The sequence below is a fragment of the Takifugu rubripes genome, unplaced genomic scaffold, assembly GCF_901000725.2.
Source record: "Takifugu rubripes unplaced genomic scaffold, fTakRub1.2, whole genome shotgun sequence".
NCBI lineage: Eukaryota > Metazoa > Chordata > Actinopteri > Tetraodontiformes > Tetraodontidae > Takifugu > Takifugu rubripes.
This window is the reverse complement of record NW_021821636.1, coordinates 54,061-76,861: the sequence shown is the minus strand read 5'-3', so window position 1 is coordinate 76,861 and position 22,801 is coordinate 54,061. Positions and strand designations below refer to the sequence as shown.

At 43.1% G+C, this 22,801-nt stretch overlaps 3 protein-coding genes across 5 annotated transcripts; 1 reads left to right on the top strand and 2 right to left on the bottom strand.

Annotated features, from left to right (window-relative positions):
- Positions 1-292: 292 nt before the first annotated feature.
- On the bottom strand, positions 293-5,902 carry LOC101074440 (phosphomannomutase 1). 3 transcript variants are annotated; one of them, XR_003887344.1, is made up of 9 exons: positions 5,628-5,897; positions 5,198-5,309; positions 4,518-4,594; positions 4,312-4,403; positions 4,046-4,145; positions 3,016-3,091; positions 1,842-1,957; positions 1,340-1,580; positions 293-976 (listed from the first exon to the last, which is right to left on the bottom strand). XR_003887344.1 is itself a non-coding variant. In XM_029832223.1 (8 exons), the coding sequence occupies exons 1-8, from the start codon at positions 5,709-5,711 to the stop codon at positions 1,513-1,515; spliced, it is 666 nt and encodes a 221-aa protein (XP_029688083.1). In that variant the 5' UTR covers positions 5,712-5,902; the 3' UTR covers positions 293-1,512. The 3 variants fall into 3 exon arrangements, 2 of the variants coding, with proteins under 2 accessions (XP_029688083.1, XP_003976358.2); XM_029832223.1 differs by having other exon boundaries at positions 293-1,521; positions 5,628-5,902; XM_003976309.3 differs by having other exon boundaries at positions 293-1,580; positions 5,628-5,896.
- Positions 5,903-10,457: 4,555 nt separating this feature from the next.
- Positions 10,458-20,191, top strand: gucy2ca (guanylate cyclase 2Ca). The gene is made up of 27 exons (XM_003976310.3): positions 10,458-11,067; positions 11,712-11,824; positions 12,313-12,380; positions 12,470-12,685; positions 12,778-12,896; positions 13,192-13,294; positions 13,390-13,501; positions 13,569-13,713; positions 13,800-13,885; positions 14,285-14,402; positions 14,537-14,618; positions 14,792-14,885; positions 14,979-15,041; positions 15,130-15,201; positions 15,366-15,470; positions 15,878-15,964; positions 16,145-16,277; positions 16,352-16,489; positions 16,810-16,898; positions 17,014-17,105; positions 17,308-17,466; positions 18,370-18,562; positions 18,635-18,809; positions 19,222-19,320; positions 19,398-19,492; positions 19,568-19,644; positions 19,750-20,191. Exons 1-27 carry the CDS (start codon positions 10,857-10,859, stop codon positions 19,949-19,951), a joined length of 3,246 nt encoding a protein of 1,081 aa, XP_003976359.1. The 5' UTR covers positions 10,458-10,856; the 3' UTR covers positions 19,952-20,191.
- Positions 20,192-20,373: 182 nt separating this feature from the next.
- On the bottom strand, positions 20,374-22,742 carry LOC105418253 (uncharacterized). The gene is made up of 3 exons (XM_011617236.2): positions 22,547-22,742; positions 22,123-22,305; positions 20,374-21,291 (listed from the first exon to the last, which is right to left on the bottom strand). The coding sequence occupies exons 1-3, from the start codon at positions 22,668-22,670 to the stop codon at positions 20,996-20,998; spliced, it is 603 nt and encodes a 200-aa protein (XP_011615538.1). The 5' UTR covers positions 22,671-22,742; the 3' UTR covers positions 20,374-20,995.
- Positions 22,743-22,801: the final 59 nt, after the last annotated feature.

The window sequence follows — 22,801 nt, the reverse complement described above, 5'->3', positions numbered from 1 at the left end:
GCTTCAAGCCCTCCCCAAAACTACATAAATAAACTACAAAAATCCAACTAATAATAAGATTTACAAAAACTGAATTCCCAATTGGCAAAATTTCAATCTTTAGTCTTTAACATTATTACTTTTCTGTCGCTCCTCTGCCTTAAATCATTTCTGTTTCAGTCATTCAGTGTTTGAATCATCATCCAAATCCATCTTGAGTTTTTAATCAGTTAAAATAAACTAATCTGTTTCACTGAAAAAGGCTTTTAGCAGATTAGCTCAACAGCATCACAAAAATAAAACTCTTTTCAAGTTTTGTGCAATTCTCCTTTTAATTATTTTTAAGGATTACAGCAGCCGTAGCTGAGTAGCTGTTAAAAGCAAATTGATTAACAATAATAATAGTAAAATATGCAACAGTGTGTCATTACAGATTTTTTTAAAACTATTGCTTAATTCCAAAGTGAAGCAAATAAATAAAGCAATCTGCATTTTAAAACACTGTGCAGCTTGAGGGGCAGGAAAAACAGCATCACTGGCACAAATTAACAGAAATTAATTAGTAGGGAGCTGTTGAGGTGGAGAAAACGTTTTATTTTAACATTTTGTCCAGTAATCAATACATGACACCATTTTATGGTTCAGCATTAGTGACACATTTCAAAATTACAATAATGTACACATTCATATGATCCCAGTATGATAGTTTATAGGCTGATATGAGTGTTTATAGACACAAAGCTGCCGCTAATGTGCATTTCCTATCAAAATCCTATAAATCGCTGGCATTAGTGAGAATCTGAGACAGCTTTGACACTTTAAATTTAAAACCATCCCTGCAGACTGCTGCAGAAAATGCAACAAGGAACTGAACAGGCATCAACACGCTGGATGTTGGTCACAGTGTGTGGTCTTAATACAATTCCTAAATGTATTGAGTTGATAGTTTTAACATTTAATCCGTGCTGACACATCTCATGGAGTTGAAAGAAGCAACCTGGGCGAAATCAAAAGCACAAAAAAACCTCAGATACGTTAATTTATCCAGAAGTATTTGGGCTCATGGCTGTAAAGACAGAGGCAACCACATCCAGAGCCATATTTTTCTCACCATCATTTCCCTTAATTGGTGTTAAATCATGCTGAGATTAGTGCAACACAGTTCTATCTAATTTGGAGTAATGTATTTAATGTCTTTACTACAGTGGTTTGTAGAAGCTCTTAAAACCTTTATGTTCATTGCACACCTTTTGACTTGCCTGTCACTGTCATATTTTTTAAATATTGCAGCTAAAAAGTGTCAGAATTTAGTGTAAAAATACAATAAAATCATAAATAACAAGAAAATCAGTAGTGGCACCTTTCAGTAGTTCAAAAACAACCTGGTTTTTGTTGTAGCAGCAGAGACCCACAAGCAGCAACTCAGGGGGCTTGTGGGTAAATGGAGAGAGGGCAGGGCTTTGGAGCCGTTCCGGGCATCAGCATTCCCGAGGCGGAGTGCTAAAAAACAGCTCCTGACAACGCCTGGCCGTGTCATTCGGGCTGGAGACAGTGAAACCGATTGTTCGCGGGTCATTGAAAATCTCGTAGTCGTTTCCCCCCTTCAGAGACAATCACAAAACCAGTCAGCAAAAGCACAAACATCCACTCGATGTTATTCTGCTGCTTTACCGCCTTTTATCATTTATCATTTAAAACCTTTTTCATATTTACAGAGAAATCCCCAAATTCCCTTGACCCTGTCACCTTTTCAAACAACCAGGAAAAGTGCAGCACGCCTCTGTAAAAGGCCCCACTGACGCACGTCTGCCTGATGACGTCAGTGTGCGAACTGCTGATTTGAAATCACCCGTTTCACTTACGTCTGAGGTCTCGTTGCCGAAGAAGTAGATCGTATTCAGTCCTTCCCTCTCCAGCAGGTCCAGACACAGGGTCTTGTCCCAGCCCTCTGGAAAGATGTCAAAACTGATGAGGCCGCCTGCGTGAAGATGGATGAAAGAGTCCCTTGTTATTGTCGGTGGATCCATGGATCTGTTTTATAATAAAGTGTGTGTCAACCAGAGCTCCCAGTACGTGTTTTCCTCCATAACCTGCTTCTGACCTGCAGGGCAAACATTTCCACTCTGAGCAGAAGGTGTGACTGGAGGGGCTGTTTGGTGCTCATTCCCCTGCCTTATCCAGGAAGGAATGTGAGATTGTGGCTCAGAGAACACCTGTAGCTGCTGTGACCTTTGAACTCGGGCACAGTCCACCGCAGGGGCCTTCTGACGTCGTCTGCAGCCCTTCCCCCGTCCAGCGGAAATGAAATGATTGCCCTGACCAATCAGGAGGCGGCTTCACTCACACACCCTCAACACGCCTCCATCCCAAACAAACACCACTGCAGCATAATGGTGGAGATCTATATGACCAGACCTGCCCCCCATCCCCACGTTAAGGCCATCGCACGACCTCTTCTGGTTATACAGTAGGTAACTTAATGCTTCGGTCGCACAGACAAAAACCCTCTCGCCTCTGTGGTCCCACGACCGAATGAAAAAACAAGTTCTTTTAATGCCCATAAACTAAAATTCTTTACCTCCTGTTCACATTCTGGTGTGTGGACTGTAAATGTTGCGTGTGTGTCCTGTGATTGGACCGGTGACCTCTCACTGTGACCCTGCCTTGGAGCAGGAAGCAGCTGACAGAAAATGGACGCGTGGATAATAATTGTCCTGTAAATGTGAACTGAGATGTTTGTCTCATCCGGAGGAGTCTGGTCCTCAATGAAGCTTTGGCTGCACACGGCACGTACGCAAACATCCAGGTCAATTTACCCCCGCTCGTCTGTGTAATCGTTAACCAAGGACTCCTAGGTCCAGGTAGGACCTAGGAGGTTCACGAGACAGTGGACAAGCAGACAGTGTGTCGAACCTGGCTGTCAATCAACTTCACTGAATTAATAATACAACATAACTGGAAATGTTAAATGTTAAATGGTCTGAACTTGGTCTCTAGAAACTTCTTTTTAAAGCTAAAGGGACTAAATGTTCTCACCTTTAGTGAACTGCAGACCCTTTCCAGCAAACTTCTCCTTCAGGGCAGCAACAAATTTCTCCTTGATTTTCTCTCTCTGTGGAGAACAACAGCAGCTTTGTTATCACATGTCCAACTTGTGCACGCTTATCTACCTCGAGCTTCAAGCTGGTCCCTTTTCTACGCTGCTGAATGTCACATACAGACACTATAGAGGGTTTTAGGTATGAACGAAGTGGAGTATGTCTGAAGTGTTACATCTTTTGTCTGCATATCTTCCTGTGCAGAGGCCAAAAAGCCTGTTTGACAGTAATTGAAGGGTGAAAAACCTTTAGAAAATAGATGGCTGCTGTCAAAGTGATGCACTCAAAACCTGATGCGATTAGCCGTGACGTTCTTTTTGTTGCTGACCTTTGGTAAAGGTAGAACCAAGAGGAGACTGGGAGCATTTGAAACTGAAGCTGGATTTTAAGACAAAACCACAAAAACTGCAGCCAAAACCTGGTTAAAGCACAACAACTAACTCAACTGCACATCAGAGTTCAGCGGCACACAAGAGACTCAAAGTTAAAGATTCCCTTAAACACATCTTAAAATATAACTGATGACATCACAGCCCCCTGGTGATCTTTAATACATCGAGTTGGATTAGACGTTACTGTTTGTGTTTTTGCACTGTATAAGCAAATCTAAACAAGAAAGCAGCAACCTGAAAGCTGGATTTTTACTTGTCCGAATGCCTGCTGCTGTTTGTGTGCCTGTTTAATGACTCGTGCATGAGCCTGTGTTCTATTGCAGCCTGCTCGTAACATCTTCAGCTACACTCCCATATGAATGTTATTGGTTCCTTCCTTTTCTGTAGCCAAAACAAACGCCAAAGCCAACGTTTACTACATGACCACGCAATAACATGCATTTTGTTTTCAATAACTGCTTTTATATAACCTTCCATCGTTGTTTTACATAAATACAGGAAGCAGCTTTTGGCAGCTCACTCATGAACATGTGTGCGCGTGTTCTCTGCTGCTGCACACGCAGGAAAGAATCTCACCTTGTCTATCTCCGAGAACTCCATCCGTTCCTCCTTTGTGCAGTTCCGGCCTATGGGAGAAATATTGAGCATTCCATTCCTGAACTCGATGAAGGTCCCCCTGCAGGTAAACCCAACAAAAGTCCACGTTTGTCATATTATTTCTGAAAACAGAGAAGCGTTTTGCAGAAGACACCAGCGCCGGACGTTTACGGGTTTGGAGAGAGTTGGTTAAAGCCGTGCGTCACCTTCAGGGCTGAGCTTGTGGCCTTCAGGCAACATCTCACCTTTTCTTTGGTAGCTTGATCAGCCCCATGTAGCTGAGGCAGAAGTTGATCAGGTCCTGCAGCAGCTCCTCCCCGATCTGGTTCTGAATGGCCTGATGGGATCACAGCAATGCATCACCAAGATGGCGCGCGGGTCGATTTTAAGCCACCTCCATTCCCTCCAAAGAATTCGCAAATGTAACCTGGTGTAAAATGTGCTCACTTACATGTTTGGAGACCAATTTCCCATCTTTGTACTGCACCGTTCCATTCTCGGCAAACACGTAGTCAAACTTGTGTATCACTGAAAGGACAAGACCGGGAGATTTTACTCTCCTAACGGGTGAGTCCCTGAACGTTGTGTGCACGTCACAGAGACACAATCATGTAACCAATTAAAGAATATGACAGCAATGTACAGAAACCAACACTTGCTCTAATCAACAGCATGAAGCATCTTTTGGGGTCATGGGGGGGGGGGGGGGGGGGTGCTAGAGCCTATCCCAGCTCCGTATTGGCAGGGTACACCCCTGGATGAGAGTGCCTTGCTCCAGGGTACCTCGGCAGTGCTTTGAAGGTGGCTTGGTGCCATCCCCTGCTACCAAAACACCAAACCTCAGGCTGCACTGGGGCTTAAAGTGAGAAGCCTCAACCAGATTTCATTAAACCCTCCACAACCAGAATAAAACAATTTATCCCTGTAGACTGCAGCTCTTGTCCTCCACCACCACCACCACTACTACTACTACTACTACTACTACTACTACTACTAGTACTACTACTACTACTACTACTACTACTACTACTACTACTCCTAAACAAAGACGGCTTGGGGGTTAAACATGGCTGCATGGACTGCGGTCAGGAAAGGACAAACACACAGGTAAGACATGCAAACTGTGCTCACCATTGTCCCCGAGCTGTTCCGCTATCTTGGAGTAGTCGGATCCTCCCACAATGCCAATCTTTACTTTACCCCGCAGGGTTTGCAAAAACTCATCCAGCTGTTGGTCGATTTTCTGCAAATGATTGGAAAATATCTTGACGGGTTTAAAGGTTATGACACTGCAACTAATCACCGCGAGGATGGGACCACGCGACTGATGTCATATCCAATGGGGGGGGGGGGGGACACATTATGTAATATCAAGACACACGTACACATTTGCAAAATAGGGAAAAGAGGGAAGCAGACATTTCCAGATGTTCCCGCAGACAGAATGAACACAACAGCGTGTCATGTCAGAACCTGCTATTACGCAATGAGTGGGAACAGCAACTCCAGACAGTCCGTCGGACGGCAACAAAAAGCAGCATCAATAACCGAACACTCTCACCTCTCTGGGTGGTGTCAGGGTCCCGTCCACGTCAAACAGACAGAGGATATTCCGGTCCGGCGAGAAGCCGTTCAATTTTTCCATATTTCGATTGAATTATGTTTGTTTGTTTGTTTGATTGTTTTTCTTCGAGTTTGTTCGCTGGCTGCAAACGTCGCAAATGGGATCTGGATAAAACTTAATTTCAAACCCTTACAGTTAATTCAGCTCGACTCGGAACCGTCCGAACCCTTTAACTCGGGGGTACCGAAGACCAGCCTCACGAGCTACGTGATGGACGTGTCCGGTTTCCAGCCAATCAGAGCAGAGAGAAACACCCATACGTCACCAGGTGGGCGGATAATAACGCAAGGCGTTAAAAAATGTTTTGCCTCAAATGAATTAGAAATGTACTGAGTTGAAGCATGTAATAGGTATTAGTTAAAGTATGTAATAGTTATTATTGATTCTCTACAAATATATTAAAATAATCTACAAAATTATTTGTTACAGAACCGTAAACGTTTAGACCACAAGGACGAAACGTTTTCTGCCTCGGCGTATTTTGTTTTACCTTTTTGGAGAGCACAAACGGAGAAGCATTGCTTTCAAAACTTACACCATTTACTTCTGAGACCCACATCATGGCAACAATAGTGCGTCAATTATTGAAGGAGCGTCTTTGGCGCAGCTTCTCTGCACAGCACAGATAATCCACTAGAGAGCAGCAACTGGGCAGGTATAACAGCAGCCCTTTAGTATGAATATTCTTACTGGTTGATTATTCAGACGGCACATTGACCAAATTGTGTTAATTGAAGTCAGATTACCCCCCAAAAATGTGATTTTAACAGCTTAAAATGCATAAAAATAGGAAAAAAATAATGATTTAATCATGTAACTAAGTCGGTATATTTTGGCTAACATATATTATAAAATTCTGCATTGTCCAATTTTAATAGTAAGTGCTAAGTTTTAATACTAAACAGGATATTGACGTCACCAAATCGGTGTGAATGGATCGCGAGATTAATTGTCCTGAGCTAAATTGTCTTGTCTTGGGCAACAAGGATTCAGCGGCTCCTGGTTGGACCAGTCAAAAGATCGCTTCCCTATAAAATGCGCATACGTGTCTATTCTCCTCAAATGTGGCACACAAAACTAAAAAGAATTTATGTCGAGAATTGTTCTATTTTCTTTTTCTCCCATGTTATTAATAACGTGGTTTCTGAACGTTGGTTATCTTCACCTGTTGTGGCTAAAACAGTAAAAGTAAAGGTTGGGAGTTACAGCTGGGTAAATATCTGAAACATTTAATCTTTTCGCTATTTATCTGGCGTTGACGCGTGACTGTCTAAAGAGGAAGAAACGCTTTTGTACCGAGGAAGTGAACCAATCACAAACAAGGAGGAAGTGGAGTCCCGCCCCCTGCTGTCGGTAAACGTGAATGACAACCTTTCCCACCACTAAAATGGTATAGAGGTGAAACGATGTTTTGTTTTTTTTTAATTTTGGGGCAAGGTCTTCTTTTTAAAGGTCTTTCGCTTCCTCTAGGAAGGAAAAATCTCTGTGCATCTTTTTTCTTTTGACTTTCCTCTCAAAAAGGGTTTTAGTGGAAGTATTCCTGTCATATTTAGTTAGTAAAGCAGTAAAAACTTCCATTATTGTGAAATACAGTGAAACTATTAATGTTTAGCAGAATTCCAGAAATACAGTGAAGCCATAATTCTTATATAACACATAACTGTTATGGTGCAAACTTGTGGTTAATGTTGGACAGTGGAGATTTATGCCAGCTAGATTTTGTGTGTTGTCTCTTAGTTCCCTGCTCGTTGCCTGACTCTTGAGCCAGTAATTGGTCTACAGGTGATGAAATCTTTAGCAGCAATTCTTACCCTGATTGCGACAAGCTTAATACTGGCATCATAAATCAGTTTCTAGGTTATATCTTTTACGCATTACTCAGCAGTCATAAATAAACAGTGCAGAGATCAGGGGCCTGTCTGCACGTAGTTATCTGGCCATATCACCTAAAGAGGTTTGTTGTAACCCGCTAACTTTTAAAAGTCTCAGAGCCCCATTTTGTGCGTTGAATAACAAGCTCTTCAGTATCAGCCGAATGAGTCGTTTATACGTGCGTCTGATTTATAAGCGGCAAATTCATATGTCAAATTGTAAGGAAGGAGGCATCAATGGGTGTTTATTGACATCGTAAACAGATTAATCATCAGCTTTGGCAGTTGTGATTGTGCTGCTTCCCTCTTGCTATGTTAAACCACATTTAATCAGATTCCAGCAAGTTGGCGTTCTGTCTCTCTTGCCACAGCAATAACTTCAGTCTGAACTCTAACTTTGGTCAGTTTGTCGAACAAGAAAGTATAATCAAATATTGTTCTCCTTATCAGCTCCCTCTTCTCTGTCCCAACTTGCACTGTAAAAGTCTTATTAAAGGTTTGCTAGTTATAAACCTGACTTCTTAAATTTTCCTAAAGATTTCTTTACTGTTTTGTTCTGACACCTCTGTGCTGCTGAACAGTCAAAACCAGAAAATGCATTTTGCTACCAAAGTGAGGACATTTATTGGCTGGTTCCTCACAACTTTTTACAAAGATAGGAGATAGTGTAAGTAGGCGTAAGGACCACCAAAATGTCCTGTCTTCCCAAAGACACACAAAGACACACACACACACACACACACACACACACACCCCTCTTATCAAAAAATCAAGTCTTGTTTTAATTATTATTATTAATTCTGTTGAGCACAGATAGGAGCTCATTAACTTGATCAGGTGTACCACCACGGGTCACATGGTGGATCACATGGATGTGAAAGGAGGCGTCGTTTACGGGAGGGTACCATCAAAAACCTGTTTTTGAGAAAAATGAAAAACTGTGATTATCCTGATTATCCTGATATTCAGATCAACAGTATTGATGATCATCTATCCATCACCTTGAGTTAAAGATAAGCTACACTGTAAAAAACAGACTTGACACATTTTGGAACATCTGGAGTATTTTTCTGCAACTTTCAGGAGAAAATCAGTGCCAACATGGAGTGTTGGAAGGACTAGTTCATCTGAGTTTTATCTCTGTATGTCACGACTGCTCCTTTTTGTTTCCCATATGTGCCTCATTGTTGGTATGTTTGGTAGGCTTGTGTAATGTGTAGTATATTTTTTGTATTGTTTAATTAAATACCTAATAGATACAGGTTTAAAAAACAAATCTATTCATCATTGTGCGGCCTAGTTGCTGACTTGTTCTGTGGGGGGAGGCGAAAGCCATTAACTAGTCCCCCTTATCTGTGGTGCGTTCAGTGGTCAGCTGGAGCAAAAATCACACAGCAACAACAATAACCACCGTGGGGAGTGTTCAGTTCCTATTATTAAACACCATAAAGTGCAGCCATTAAGTCTTATAAAATGCCTGCTGCAACACGTTCACATGAAGCTCTAATGGCTGTGAGCCCCGAGCCAACAGTGCTATTGCAACGTCATTTATGCCTGTTAACGATATTTATGAGCCTGCCAAGTGGCAGCCAGACAGGAAACAGACAATGTACCACACAGCAGAGAATAAGTGTTGCTAGGAGACCTTGAATGTATATGTACTGGTGCATCTCAACAAATCATAAAGTCAGCAAAATTTTGATTTATTTTAGTATCTCAGTTCAAAATGTTAAATTCGTAGGTTATATAGATTCAGGCTGAAATATTCAAGTGTTTATTTCTTTGGAGGTTGATGATAATGACTTACAGATCACGAAAACACCAAATCCAGTGTGAGAAGACTAGAATATTACTTGAGAAAAAGAATATATATATTTTTATATATTTTAATATTTCTATCTCTACAGTACACAGCATATATATTGTATATCTAGCACCCTGCCTCTCGTCTGAAGGCAGCTGGGACACACTTCAGAGTTTGCTTTGGGCTTCGGATGGAGCCCCAGCGCAGACAAACATGGAGTGTGTTCTGGTAGCAGGAGAAGGTGCCAGAACATCTTCAGAGCGACATCACTACTAATAAAATACACCACCAGGACTATTGTGACATCACCACTGATGCCCCAAAACACACACACACACACACCCACACACGCACACACACACACGCGCGCACACACACACACACACACACACACACACACACACACACACACACACACACACACACACACTCTTAATTCAACATTTATCCTTGCATCATGACACATGCGTTCCAGTAAATCACCAGAATTACATCCGTGCAGCTGCCAGTAAGATACAGATGCAGTAGATACCAGCAAAGATTTTCATCCGTCACGCGAGGGCTGCAAAAAAAACCCCCAGAACAACACTGGTAAAACGTTCAACGCTGAAATCAGAGTTTCGGATACTGTTGTCAGATACACAGCAATAAAAACAACAACCCTGAGCCACACTGACATTTGGTTATTATTCTCTGATTTATAAGAGGGTTTGCCCCACCAAACTGGACACACACACACACACACACGCACATGGACTTAATCCACCCTGTTTTTATAACAGACAATATTTATCAGAGCCACAAATGCTTCACTTTTATGGCCGCCAGTGACCTTTGCTCTTGTGCGCTCCCAATCACCGTGCTTTGAAGATCAACAGTTTATCATGGTGTGAGGTATAAATTCTTGGTGGTAGCAAATGTTTTTGTTCCATTACACTCTCTACTTCACAACTATGCCACAGTAACCATAATGCACTCTTATATGGGCCAAGAAGAAATGTGGAGAATGTCGCTGCATATATAAACGCAGCTTTAGGCTCCTCTGCGGGTCAAAAAATAATAATCCGGGTGTGTTTTGGCCCGAGAGGAGCCAGGATTCGGTGCGGGTGGAGTGTGGGAGTCTTGAGCTGCCTCCCCTAACATGCGCACAGCGACTGTCACTCCGCAGTTGTTCATTAACGCGCACAGGACAGGTGGAGGGAGCAGCCTGTGCCAAGGTGGAGGATTATTGACCCCAGGCCGACTCAGCACCTCAGACAGGGCCGAGGACTGCGTTTGCTACCGTCTCAAGTTTTGGATGCGGGATATTGGATGTTGGTTTGCGGGGAACTGTGGATGCGGGATCGAGAGTCAGCGGGGAACCTTTACAGAGATGATCTGATCATGGTCATCATTATATATACAAATATATAACAAAAGGAAAAAAAACTTGGCTGTTTTCTTCTGACATGTAGAAACTGAGAGAAAGGACATAAATAAATCCCCACGACGATGCTCAGCGCGCACAGTTTACTCCAACTGGGAGTTCTGGTGGCGGCGGCGGCCGCAAACAGGATTTTGGACGAGTGTTTGAAAGGGGATAAGAAATACGCCATGAACGTGGTGCTGCTGGAGGACAACACGTACGAGTGGAGTCGGCCCTTCGTGCAGGCGGCGGTGGAGCGGGCCATCGAGGAGGACAGGCTGGAGAACGACCGCCACGGTACGGACACCAAAGCCGTGCACACCCGGGCCGAAAGATCAATGGAAGAGGCATTAATCTGCCCTTTTTTGGGTTCAAATTTGGTTTCAAGTGTAATTTTATATCATGAGAAGGCCACAAGGAAGTGGATGGCCTCAATCACCCTTATATAGCCCGTCAATATTCAATAGTTTTGTGTCTCTTAAAAAAACGAATAGACATCAATATTTTTTGCAAAAAAAATAATCTTAAAAATTCGGTTTTTTTGGTCTATAAGAACTTTACCAACAAAGAATAAAATTATTCACTGGCCATAGAATTTAAAATTAAATAAAAATGTAAAAATCTTTTTACATATCAAATGATTGCTTTGCCCTATCTGTCTGTCTGTCTGTCTGTCTGTCTGTCTGTCTGTCTGTCTGTCTGTCTGTCTGTCTGTCTGTCTGTCCGTCCGTCCGTCCGTCTGTCTGTCACATGTATGTATGTATGGCTGATCAATACTAAAGGAATTTATTTTCTGTCTTTTTATTGGAGGCAAATTGGGTCGTATGTGATCGTGTCCAACATGTTTTTGTGATATACAGTATTTCTTCAGCTATATCAATCAAATCCTCATCCTGATGCCTTGTTTATGATTTGATCTTCTCTTTCATTCTGTGACGCAGGTATAGACTTCAATCTGACGGCCAACTACAACGGCTTCAACACCACCGTGTACAACCGTCAGGGCTGTGGGAGCAGCACCTGCGAGGGGGTGGCAATCCTCAAGATGCTCCACGTGAGTGTTCTCTCAAGCTGTAGCTGCAGTAGCTGCTCCCAGCTCTCTCTCTGTCTCTACTTCAGAAATCTACTGGATCTAAAACACACGTACAGCAGATTGTGGGTGTGAATCCAGATTGTCACGACTCAAAAGCAAAATATGCCACATATCAACTCTGCAGTGAGTTCAAAGCTGCAGAAATCCAGAGGTTCAAACTTTCAAAGAGGAAGAGTCCTGATCCTGACAGAGAAGCCGAAACGTCGGCGGATAAGGCCGTTTTCCAGGAGTCGAAGCTAAACTGAGTTGAACTGAGATAAGAATGGTGATCATCAAAATCTTCAGAATAACCCGGGTGGTCCTGAACGATCCTGAAATAAGATCCCTGACCTGAACCTCATTCTGAACATGTGGACTGTGCTGCGGAAATCAATCTATCAGAGGATATTGTCTCTCCTTTTCCTCTCCGCTACGAGAACGCTAACCTCACCTCTTCAACCTTCCTGCAGAGTAATGGTGAACTCGGGTGTGTCATGCTGGGTCCTTCCTGCACCTTCGCCACCTTCCAGTTAGTGGAGTGAGTCTCACCCAGTTTGCATTTTAACTACGCCATTACAGCCGCCCCCTGCCTTGAGGTGATTTAGATTTGCTCTTGTCTCGCTACAGTGATGAAATCGGCCTGAGCCTGAGCATCCCCGTCATCTCCGCCGGCAGCTTCGGCCTCTCCTGTGACTACAAGTCCAAACTGACCAGGATTCTGCCTCCCGCGCACAAGATTTCCGACCTACTTATTCACTTTGTGAAGGAAGAGTTGGTGTTTAAACGCGAATGGAAGAAGGTCTACGTCTACAAGAATTCTAACGCCTCCGAGGACTGTTTCTGGTGAGGCGCCCCGGTTTACTGTCCAGCCGGGTGAATTATTGACCTCGCCCTGGCACACGTCAACGGCGGTCCGTTTCCATGTGTTATTGCAGGTACACCAATGCGCTGGAGGCGGCTTCGGCCAACTTTGCCCAAAACATTAAGAGAGAGATGCTGCGTGAGGAGAGCGATCTGGTGAAAATCCTTCCGACAACAAATAGACACAGCAACAGTCAGTACATTTGAATCTTTTCTTTGATGGTTTTTGTAGGAAATAAATCAGCAGCCCTTACAAACTTCTTTTTCAAGGTGCTGTGGCCATACTGTCCGTTTTCCACCAACTTTCCCAGGAACTGATTTGTGAAAAATTCCTTATAGTCTGTTTAGTTTGTATTTCCATTACAACTCAAAATTTCCAGAGATATTGCTGAAATCTACCAATCAGGTCTGGTGTTGTTTGTATAAAAAGAGCCAAAAACTCAGGTATTTTCCTTCATCCTGTTGATAAACCCACACGTTTATTCCAGTTTTCATCATGTGCGGGAGCCCCAATGACATCGTCTCCGTGAAGAGTAAAGTGAAGGGCCAGATTACCGAGGAAACTTTGATAATCCTCCTTGATATTTACAAGTGAGCACGTGCATGCTTTTAACTTGCTTTTGAAATAAGAGCCTCCAACATACCGTGAAACTGTACACCCACAATCTGCTGTACGTGTGTTCCAGTCCCGCCTATTACATCAACGTAACGTCCAGTCAAGCCATGCAGGATGTGCTTGTGATCACGCTGCCACAGAGGAACTACACCTATGGGTCAAACCTGACATTCAATGACACGGTGAGCCGAGGCCGATAGTTCCCGTATGGGTGTGACTGTCTTCATCTGACTGTCTGTGGATTGGCAGATAAATGACTACGTGGCTGGATATCATGACGGGGTTCTGCTCTTCGGGAAAGTGCTCAGAGAGAGGCTCCTCAGTCAGAAAAACCCGAGAAAGGCCTTAGACGTGCCTTTGAGTGACAACCCTTTTGGAAATGCCTCGTTTCATGGTGCGCCTGGTGATTGGAGAAACAGTTTGGACAAAATTGAGGTGTCTTTTGCCTTTGCTTCAGAATGTGTCTGTGTCTCCACGCAGGTATGGGAGGATATTATGTACTTGATGAATATGGCGACAGAGATGTTAACTTCTCCATAATTTACACTTCAACTCTGACTGGAAAGGTTGTGTATTGCTGTTTTTTAAATTCAGTTTTATCTTTTTTTAACATTACATACATCTTACTCATTATAAGGACCTATAAATGGGCTTTGACCCCAACTTGAGAGCCATTTCAAACCATTTCATGTTTGATGTTCCTTGAATTCCTGAATTTTTTTTCCCAAACTTAGGGCAAATAGGGCAAAATAGTTATTTGTACCAGGCTGTAAATGTTTTTACCACAGGTGTTGCTCTGTTTTGGCTACATCTCTAATGGTCAAACAATGAAGTGCATATTTTGGACTTTGGACTAAATTGTTCTTCACCCTGAAGTCACCATTAATTTACCTTGTTCCTGAATCCATTCTTTACTTTAAATTGGCTCAGTTTCATCTCATTCTTTTCCCTTTTTCACTTTCCAGTTTGAAACCTTGGTGGTTTTTGACACATCACAAAATAAAACCACATTCATAGCTGCAAATCCCGCACTGTTCTGGATAGGGGCTGTCCTGCCGGATGACGAGCCAGAAAACTATAATGGTAGGCCCAATGATGGTGGGGTGGTGTGGGCATCGAGGGCAGCACTTGTGTTTATGGCCCCATTATTGAGAAATTTGATTTCATTGTTGCTTTTTTCATTATTGATCTTGGCGTGTGCTTGTTTTTTTCCCCAGGGCTGAACTTCCAGGATTGGATCATGATCGCTTTGAGTGTCAGCGTTGTCGTGGTTACAGCCATAGCTCTCATCTTCTACAGGTAAACGACAGTGAGGATAATGCAGGTAGAAAAACTGATTTTCAAACGTGGGGAAAAGAATGAAAACAGTGTCAGTTTTCTGTGTAATATTGATCAGAAAAAAAACAGGATCAGAATCGGGCCGGGATAGCGTTTGTGCTTACGGCCGTGCATGTGTGTGTCCTTACTGTCAGGCAGAACAGGAAAGAGCGTCTCATGCAGAAGAAGTGGTCACACATCGACCCGCAGTTATTTTGCCCCCTGGATGAGAAGGAGGTGTCACTGAAGGTAAACCAGGCTTGATTCCTCATGAAATGTTGAACTGAAAGCTGTCAGGGTAAGAAGTACACGTGAAATCGTCTCTCTGTGTGCACGTCACAGATCGAAGAGGACAGAAGGAAAGACAGCACCTACTTCAGCCGCCGCTGCCGCTATGATAAGAAGGTAGAGGACCGTTTCATTCTGTGACATTAATGATGAACGTGAACACCGGCTCAACGCCGCTGCATGTCCATCCGTCTGTGTTCTCTAGCCGGTGATACTGAAAGAGCTGAAGCAAACTGATGGAGACTTCAGTGAAGACCAGAGGATTGAGCTCAACACTGTAAGACGCTCCAATCTGTCAGTTGCAGCTCGTGCCCCTCAGGCATCTTTCACCTCTCTTGTTTGTCTTTGCTTAACAATTTTGAAACTCCAAGCATGAGGATTGAGGAGAATCTACTAATGTTTCGTTAATCTTTTTTTTTTTTTGATCTGGCGCTTTCCTAGCTGCTGGGAATCGATTATTACAACCTGACCAAGTTCTACGGCACAGTGAAGTTTGAGTACAGCGTGTTTGGGGTGTTTGAGCTCTGTCAGCGGGGCTCCCTGAGGGTAAGAGCCTTTGTCCTGATTTACCTTATTCTTTAGGCAGATGTTGCAGCTGCTGCAAAAACAGAAAAAATGCACTATTGCATTTTCTTTTTAAAAAATATAATAATAATAAAATCTTCCAAGTGTGTATATGAAGTGCTTGTGAGAAAATCAGTATTTGCTCAATGAATGTTGTAAAACAAATGCAGGAAATGCACCATCTTTGTTATTGCTGAGCTCACAATCACAAATGGGTCGAATGATAAGTACTGTGCAATTGTGTGCATGTAATTTACCTGCATCATGCGCACACACACACGCACGCACGCACGCACGCACGCACGCACGCACGCACACACACACACACACACGTGCGCACCACTCTCCAGGGTGGGATTAATAAAAACAAACCATCTTTTTTTTTTTAGTTCATTCTGAACGATAAGATCTCGTACCCAGACGAAACCTTCATGGATATGGAGTTCAAGATCTCAGTCATGTATGACATCGCAAAGGTATTTGTTCGTCCTGGTCCTCCAAATATTATTGAGTTCATCTTTCCACTCACCTCCTTATTTACTGTCATTTATATCCTACTGTAATACCGAAAGTGCAACCAAATTAAAAAGCAAAGATATAATATGTACACCCATGTCACATTAACTCAGCATCAGCCTGCTTGGAATCTTCCTCAGGGCATGTCATACCTCCACTCCAGTAACATTCAGGTCCATGGTCGCCTGAAGTCCACCAACTGTGTGGTGGACAACCGCATGGTGGTCAAAATTACCGACTTTGGGTGTCACACCATCCTGAACCCTGGAAGAGGTGAAGCTGACTTTAATCCCAAATTTCCTTTGGTATCAAATCTAAATTTACTATAAACCTGCCTCTCCTCTCAGACCTGTGGACAGCCCCAGAACACCTTCGTAAAAACAGCGTGTCTCAGAAGGGAGACGTCTATAGCTACGCCATCATCGCCCATGAGATCATTATGAGGCGGACCCCCTTCTACACACAGTCCTGCTCTAATCCTGCAGGTAGGCCTTGGAATATAGGATTGATGTATGAGAAATGCCTGAACAGGACACCACTGGAAGAACGGCCCTTTAAACTGTATTAATGACCAATGTTATTACAGCCCATATGTTGTCATTAGAGGGTGGGATATGTCCAGAAAGGATGTTGATACAGACCACCGGATGGTGCGATACTGCTTAGCTAAAGCCTGTGCCCTTAGGATACGAGCGTTATTACCATTGTCTGCTACCATTACTTACACCACAGGACCCAGTTGAGGCCAAAAAGCCCATTCTGACTGGGTAATGGTTTTAATTTTACTCTGTCGACGATCCAACAGAGAAGATCTACAGAGTGCAGTTTCCCAGTGGGATGGGTTTCTTCAGACCCGACCTTAATTTCGAGGGCACGTCAGAGAGAGAGATCGAGGTAAGAACATTTATTGTGATGGTAAAATATCGAGCTGAAAGACGTGGACGCTATAAAAACCCTGATCAAACCCTCTTTCCTTTTCCCTCTTTGACTCTTGTGTTTTTCTTGACAGTTGTGCATGTTGATAAGTAACTGCTGGGACGAAGATCCTGAACGGAGGCCCGATTTTAAAAAAATAGAGTTGACTCTTGGCAAAATTTTCAGGTACGACAACTCTGTGACCGACTTTAAACTCAGCACTTAAACGTGCCACAAAGAAGTGTATATTTAAAGCCAAGCATTAGCCACCTAACAACACCACACCTGATTATTTTAGCTGAAGGATAATAAGAAAATAAACACTGATATACAACATAGGCCAAGAAATAATAATGTAAATGCATATATTTCCTTTTCTGTCACACAGTAACCTGCACAACCAAGCCAGTGAGACATACATGGACAACCTGATCCGCCGCTTGCAGATGTATTCCAGGACGCTAGAGCACCTGGTAGAGGAGAGAACGGCTCTGTACAAGGCTGAGCGGGACAGAGCCGATCGACTCAACTTTATGCTTCTTCCTGGGTACGTTTTATACTCTAATCAGCCTCCACATTTACCTCCACATTACTATTAACTTTTATTAGTGCTGCGGCTGTCGTAGATTAAAATTCCTCAACTTTTTATGATTTTGTTTTGCGTTAGTTGAGGATAAAGAACTGCCAGCTTTTAGGGTTCCACACACTCTGTTGTCTCGAAAGTTCCCTGAAATTCTTCCTCAGTAGATCTTCTCTAACGAGCCTCAGCCTCATCATTCTTCTGCTTCTATTGTCAACACACGAAATTGAACAGCTTTTCAACATTCTCGGAAACTGATACCTGTTGCTGAGAAAGCGTAAAAACATTGGCATATTCAAGAAGCTCACCCCACAGAAGAATAAATGAACTAGAAAATGGTTGACCCACATTCTCACTCTTTCAGAGCTCTGTTGTTCATGCTTATTGCTTTATATTTATGACGCAGCAAATTGTTCTTTCATCAGAGTGATTAGCCACTTTAAACCAAAAACAACCTGATAAGCGGAGTGAATTTTGGACCTTCAAGAATACGATTGTTGATCCATTAAAAGTCAGAGTGAGAGTGTTTACAGCGTACTGGATACAGGCCATGCTGCGTATGTGCATGTGCATGTAACAGAACTCATTATTTCCCACCTACTGATCTTGAACTCTTCCTTGATTTGTTCTCAAGACGTTGTCTCCTTTCCTAATAAATATTTGATGTGCACTCCCTTTGATGAATGCTGTTCTTTACAATGTAAAGCTCTTTACTTAACATCTAAGTTAAAGTCCTGGGAATGCTCCAAATGGACACGGCCAGTCCTGACTGGGAATTTCTCAGCTGTATATAGAAAGTTCAAGTGTCCCCTCTGAAGTGAACTCTATTGGAGCCACTCAGATAACTGTCACATGTCCCCCGTCCCTCAGCCCGGTGGTGCGCTCCCTGAAGGAGACGGGCAAAGTGGAGCCAGAGCTGTTTGAGCAGGTCACCATCTACTTCAGTGACATCGTGGGCTTCACCACACTGTGCCACTACAGCACGCCCATGGAAGTGGTGGACATGCTCAACGACATCTACAAGAACTTTGACAGCATCCTTGACCATCATGACGTCTACAAGGTCATTTCGTGTTTTGTTTTACGTCCGGTAAAAATCCAAATAAAGCGAAGCAAACCGTATATTGTCCTTCAGGTTGAGACGATTGGTGATGCATACATGGTCGCATCAGGTTTGCCCAAACGCAACGGCGACCGGCATGCGGTGGACATAGCTGAGATGGCCCTGGACATGCTGTCTTTTGTCAAGACATTTGAATTGCTGCACCTGCCTGGCATCCCTCTGTGGATCCGTATAGGAGTGCATTCAGGTAACAGAAACGTTCTCCACTTTGTGGCACCGGCACATTTTATAGACCAACACCAACGCATTGATCGGACTTAAACTATGACAGATTACAAATTTCTCAAGCATTCAAAAGGTTGCAAAGTTTCCACTTTGACTTTTAAAACTAATCACTAATCGCCTTGGAAAAAGAAAAAAAAAGGTGTCCAAACAATGTTTTACATCTTATTTCACATCTGGACTCATTTTTAAGTGGAGGAATAATCTGGACTAAGAAATTCTATATTTGCACAGCAGACCTTAGATCTTATGGAGTAGAGTTTGTTGCAAGACATTAGAAATGCACAATCAAATGTGTCAGAATTGGATAAACGAAGGCTTTAAAAATGGATTTGCTCCAACGGATTGAGTCAACTCGGTGTTGTTGTTTTGTGCAGGACCGTGTGCGGCGGGAGTGGTGGGGAACAAGATGCCTCGCTACTGTCTTTTTGGAGACACAGTCAACACTGCCTCACGCATGGAGTCCACAGGCCTCCGTAAGAGACGTGATCATATGAACACCATGATACAGAGTGAGAAAGACCCAAGAAGACAACTTTGTTTTTTTCCCTAGCTCTGAGAATTCACGTCAGCCAGTCGACCATCAACATCTTGCAAAGAACAGACTGTAAATTTGAGTATGAAAAAAGAGGAGAGACATACCTGAAGGTGAGCAAGGATTCACTTTGAAGTCACTCTACCACTTCTATTGTGTGTGAGTGTGTATGTCTACTTAATCTGTAGGGTAAAGGCAAGGAAATGACCTACTGGTTAACAGGAGTGTTGGGGAAAACATACAACCTGCCAACACCACCGACAGCGTGAGTGAACCCTTGTGTTAACTGCACACCTCCAACCTCACTTTACTATAATTAAACACACACAATAAAAACACAACTTCATTCACTGATTCCTTTTCCTATCAGGGAGAATTTCCAAAGGCTCCAACAAGACCTTGCTGAGATGATCGTGTCCAGTTTGGAGAACCGTGAGGACAGAGGCAGCAGCTTAAAAAAGACTCTTTCCTCCGAGGTCCACAAGAGGGAGGCCAGCGGCAGCCTGCAGTCAGACGGTCCACCAGAGTACTTCCACCTGGCCGTCACCGACAATACCAGCACATTCCTGTGACTACAGGGGCCTCCTGTCCCCTTGTATGGGCTGCAGGCAACGCTGCTAGAGTTCCACGGACAGCTCAAACAAAAAGACTGAGGACATCATTTCTCTTTTAACTTCTTGTAACCGTCAACACCATTTATTTACAAATCCATATTTCTGTCAAAGCATTGTATAAATACTGTTTTATGTCATTTAAAAAAAGGCTGTTCCTCAATAATAATAAAAAAATCATTCAAATTGCAAACATTAAAACAGGACAGGTTTAGGAAATAGCTGATTATTGTTATTCGGTGGCTTTAGGAAATTCGTTCTCTACCGAGGCTGCCCGTGTTGTTACAATATTCGCCACCAGGGGCGCCAAAATACACGTTCAGCCTTCTAAAGACTTGCGGGGCTGCTCTTAGCCAGAAGCCATCCAAACAGTAAGAGATGCATTTAACGTTTCAGTGGATTTTTGCAGGAAGTGCATTTATTGAGAAAGTATGACATAAATATTTACTGTGTAAATAGCCTTTGCTGCAGAGACATGAAAGCTACCGTATATTCCAACAGTTCGTGTCATATCGTATTTTTAAATTAGGATCTGAGAATATGTGACAGTTCTTTTATTAATGTGTCACAGGTGATTCTTTTTTGTGTGAGGTTTTATTAAAAGATATTTGAAAATTGACATACATTTTAAGCAGACTTGCATTTTTTTTCTTGACGCTGCAAAGAAATACATGTGGTTTTTTTGAATGCCAGTTTAAAGGGAAGCATTGCATTGTTTGTGTAAAATTCAGCCTGTAGAAAAGGAAGTCGATCACGGCTTTGATTACACCGAGATGAGGAACCTCGGCACCGAAAGAAGCATGCACAAATGTTTGTTCTTATATCTCTGTGAGGACTCTTGCGACATAATACATTCCCCAGCCCCTTGGCCTAGATGCTTAACCCTAAGATCCACCCACCTCTATCTTTAACTTTAAAAACAAACCAACCCAGCAATTAGAGGATCTGAGGACCAGATAACACACACCTGACTGGTAGGAACCAGATGTTTACAGCTGCAGAGAGCTACACAGTTTTAGTTGTGACCAAAGCCGTTCCACCCAGCTCTGTTGCAGGAAGTGGAATCCTGTGTTCCCTCACTGTCGAGCATGAAGGTAGCCCACTGCTCTCCTCTGACTCAGCATGCTTTGTTGATGCCCTGTTAGGACTGATGTCCTCCACCCACTGTAAGGTGCTCTGTGTCTCCAGGCGTAGGTGGAAAGGGCAAAGCGAAGGGTGGCTGTTTCCTCCCGATGGCAACGAGTGGCTCATCGAACCAGCGTCTGTTTTCTGAAGAGGTTCCTGTTCTCGCTTTGAGTTCTCTGCAATGCAAGCAGTGGTGAGACAATATTTCTGAAAATTCCACAGACGTTCATTTGTTTACCAAAAATTGTTTTTCCCTTATTCACTGAATAGGTGTGAGGTTTGAAAGGTCTCTCCAAATCAAATGTCATATTGAGGAAATTCATTTGATAAGCAGGTAAGCTGTCTCTTTAAGATGGAACAGAACCGCTATAGGATGAACCAACCTGATGGACATGTAACAAGAAGCATTATTGTCCCCTAAAACATGATATAGAAACAATAACATTAAACCAAATTGTACAAATTCTACTTTAACCTCCAGACAGCTGATCTAACTGCATTGAAATTCCTGCACGTCCTGTAGATAAAGCTCTATTGACATGCTGGGTTGTATAACAAGGACAAAGACATGCACTTGATAAGGGGACCTTTCTGGCTAATCTTTGGTTTCTGTTTAACTAGGCTGTGTTAAAGCAGAAATAGTCCCAAAACACTAACATTTTCAGCCCATTTAAGACTTTTGTAAGTAAAAAAATAGAAAAGTTAATTTGATTTCTTAAAATTAAAAAAAAAAACCCAACTGTCAGTGCCTGTCTGTGTTGACAGTTAATAAATTCCAGTTCATGTGGGACCCAGTTTATCCTGCCTAACCAACAGATGTGTGTTACAACCAAAATAGAGTTGTAGAGTGTGAGGGGGCTGACCCATGGGGCTCCTGAAAACAGAACTGAAACTGCGGAGTTTCTACTGCAGAGAATGTTGAACTCATTCTCCAGTTGGGTTGACGGAATCAAGCCACTTTTAGATCTGGTTCAGAATGAGAAAGCAAAATCTGTCGCCATTCTCACCTGGGTTGCTGTTGGCGCTCATCCGCTGTCTGTATATAATGAACCAGAGGACCAAGGCCAAGATGGATCCTAGTGTGGCCAGAACCACGAAGATCCACAGCGCAGGGCTGAGCGGCAACCCTGGATCGACCCGGGGGGTGTGGGCCATGGATCTCAATTGGACCTCTGCCACCAACAGCACCTCTGAAGGGAACAGACTAATGAAATACCTCCAAAACACGAGGGGGGGTAATTATCAGCCCAGCCTCGCTTTCAATCTGCGAAAGTGTTCACACCAGTAATAACAGGAGCTCAAGCATTTCTTTCAATGTATTTTTAGTAAATTAACTAAACAAAAGTTTACAACAAACTATGAATTGGAGGCTTCCAGAAAGACCAGAAAGTTTTGTGTTTGCGTCCCACGGAGCTGAGAGTCAAGACTCACCAGATGTCACATGTTCAGGTCTGGTTTCTGTCCCGCTCCTGACTTTGTTTACGAGGCCACTTTGGATGCAGGCATTGACGAGGTTGTCCCACTGGCTGCCCTCAGAGCAGTTCTTGTTGCTCATGTCTTTCAGACAGCGAGCAGTGTGGCCACCGTCTGCTCCGATATAACCTCCACTATACACAACTGAGACTGCTCAGATGAAGAGAGATGCAAAGGAGGAGGTTTCAGTTCCTCTACTTCAGGCCAGGTCGC

Excerpts from the sequence above, each read along its gene's own strand:
- LOC101074440 (XM_003976309.3), bottom strand. The coding sequence starts at position 5,711 with ATGGAAAAATTGAACGGCTTCTCGCCGGACCGGAATATCCTCTGTCTG. Across the intron at positions 5,310-5,627 it reads CCCTGACACCACCCAGAGAG|AAAATCGACCAACAGCTGGA; the intron begins GTGAGAGTGTTC and ends AATCATTTGCAG. Across the intron at positions 4,404-4,517 it reads GGAAATTGGTCTCCAAACAT|GCCATTCAGAACCAGATCGG; the intron begins GTAAGTGAGCAC and ends TGATCCCATCAG.
- gucy2ca (XM_003976310.3), top strand. The coding sequence starts at position 10,857 with ATGCTCAGCGCGCACAGTTTACTCCAACTGGGAGTTCTGGTGGCGGCG. Across the intron at positions 12,686-12,777 it reads GCCTCCGAGGACTGTTTCTG|GTACACCAATGCGCTGGAGG; the intron begins GTGAGGCGCCCC and ends GTGTTATTGCAG. Across the intron at positions 13,886-14,284 it reads CTTCAACTCTGACTGGAAAG|TTTGAAACCTTGGTGGTTTT; the intron begins GTTGTGTATTGC and ends TTCACTTTCCAG.
- LOC105418253 (XM_011617236.2), bottom strand. The coding sequence starts at position 22,670 with ATGAGCAACAAGAACTGCTCTGAGGGCAGCCAGTGGGACAACCTCGTC. Across the intron at positions 22,306-22,546 it reads ACCTGAACATGTGACATCTG|AGGTGCTGTTGGTGGCAGAG; the intron begins GTGAGTCTTGAC and ends TGTTCCCTTCAG. Across the intron at positions 21,292-22,122 it reads GAGCGCCAACAGCAACCCAG|AGAACTCAAAGCGAGAACAG; the intron begins GTGAGAATGGCG and ends CTTGCATTGCAG.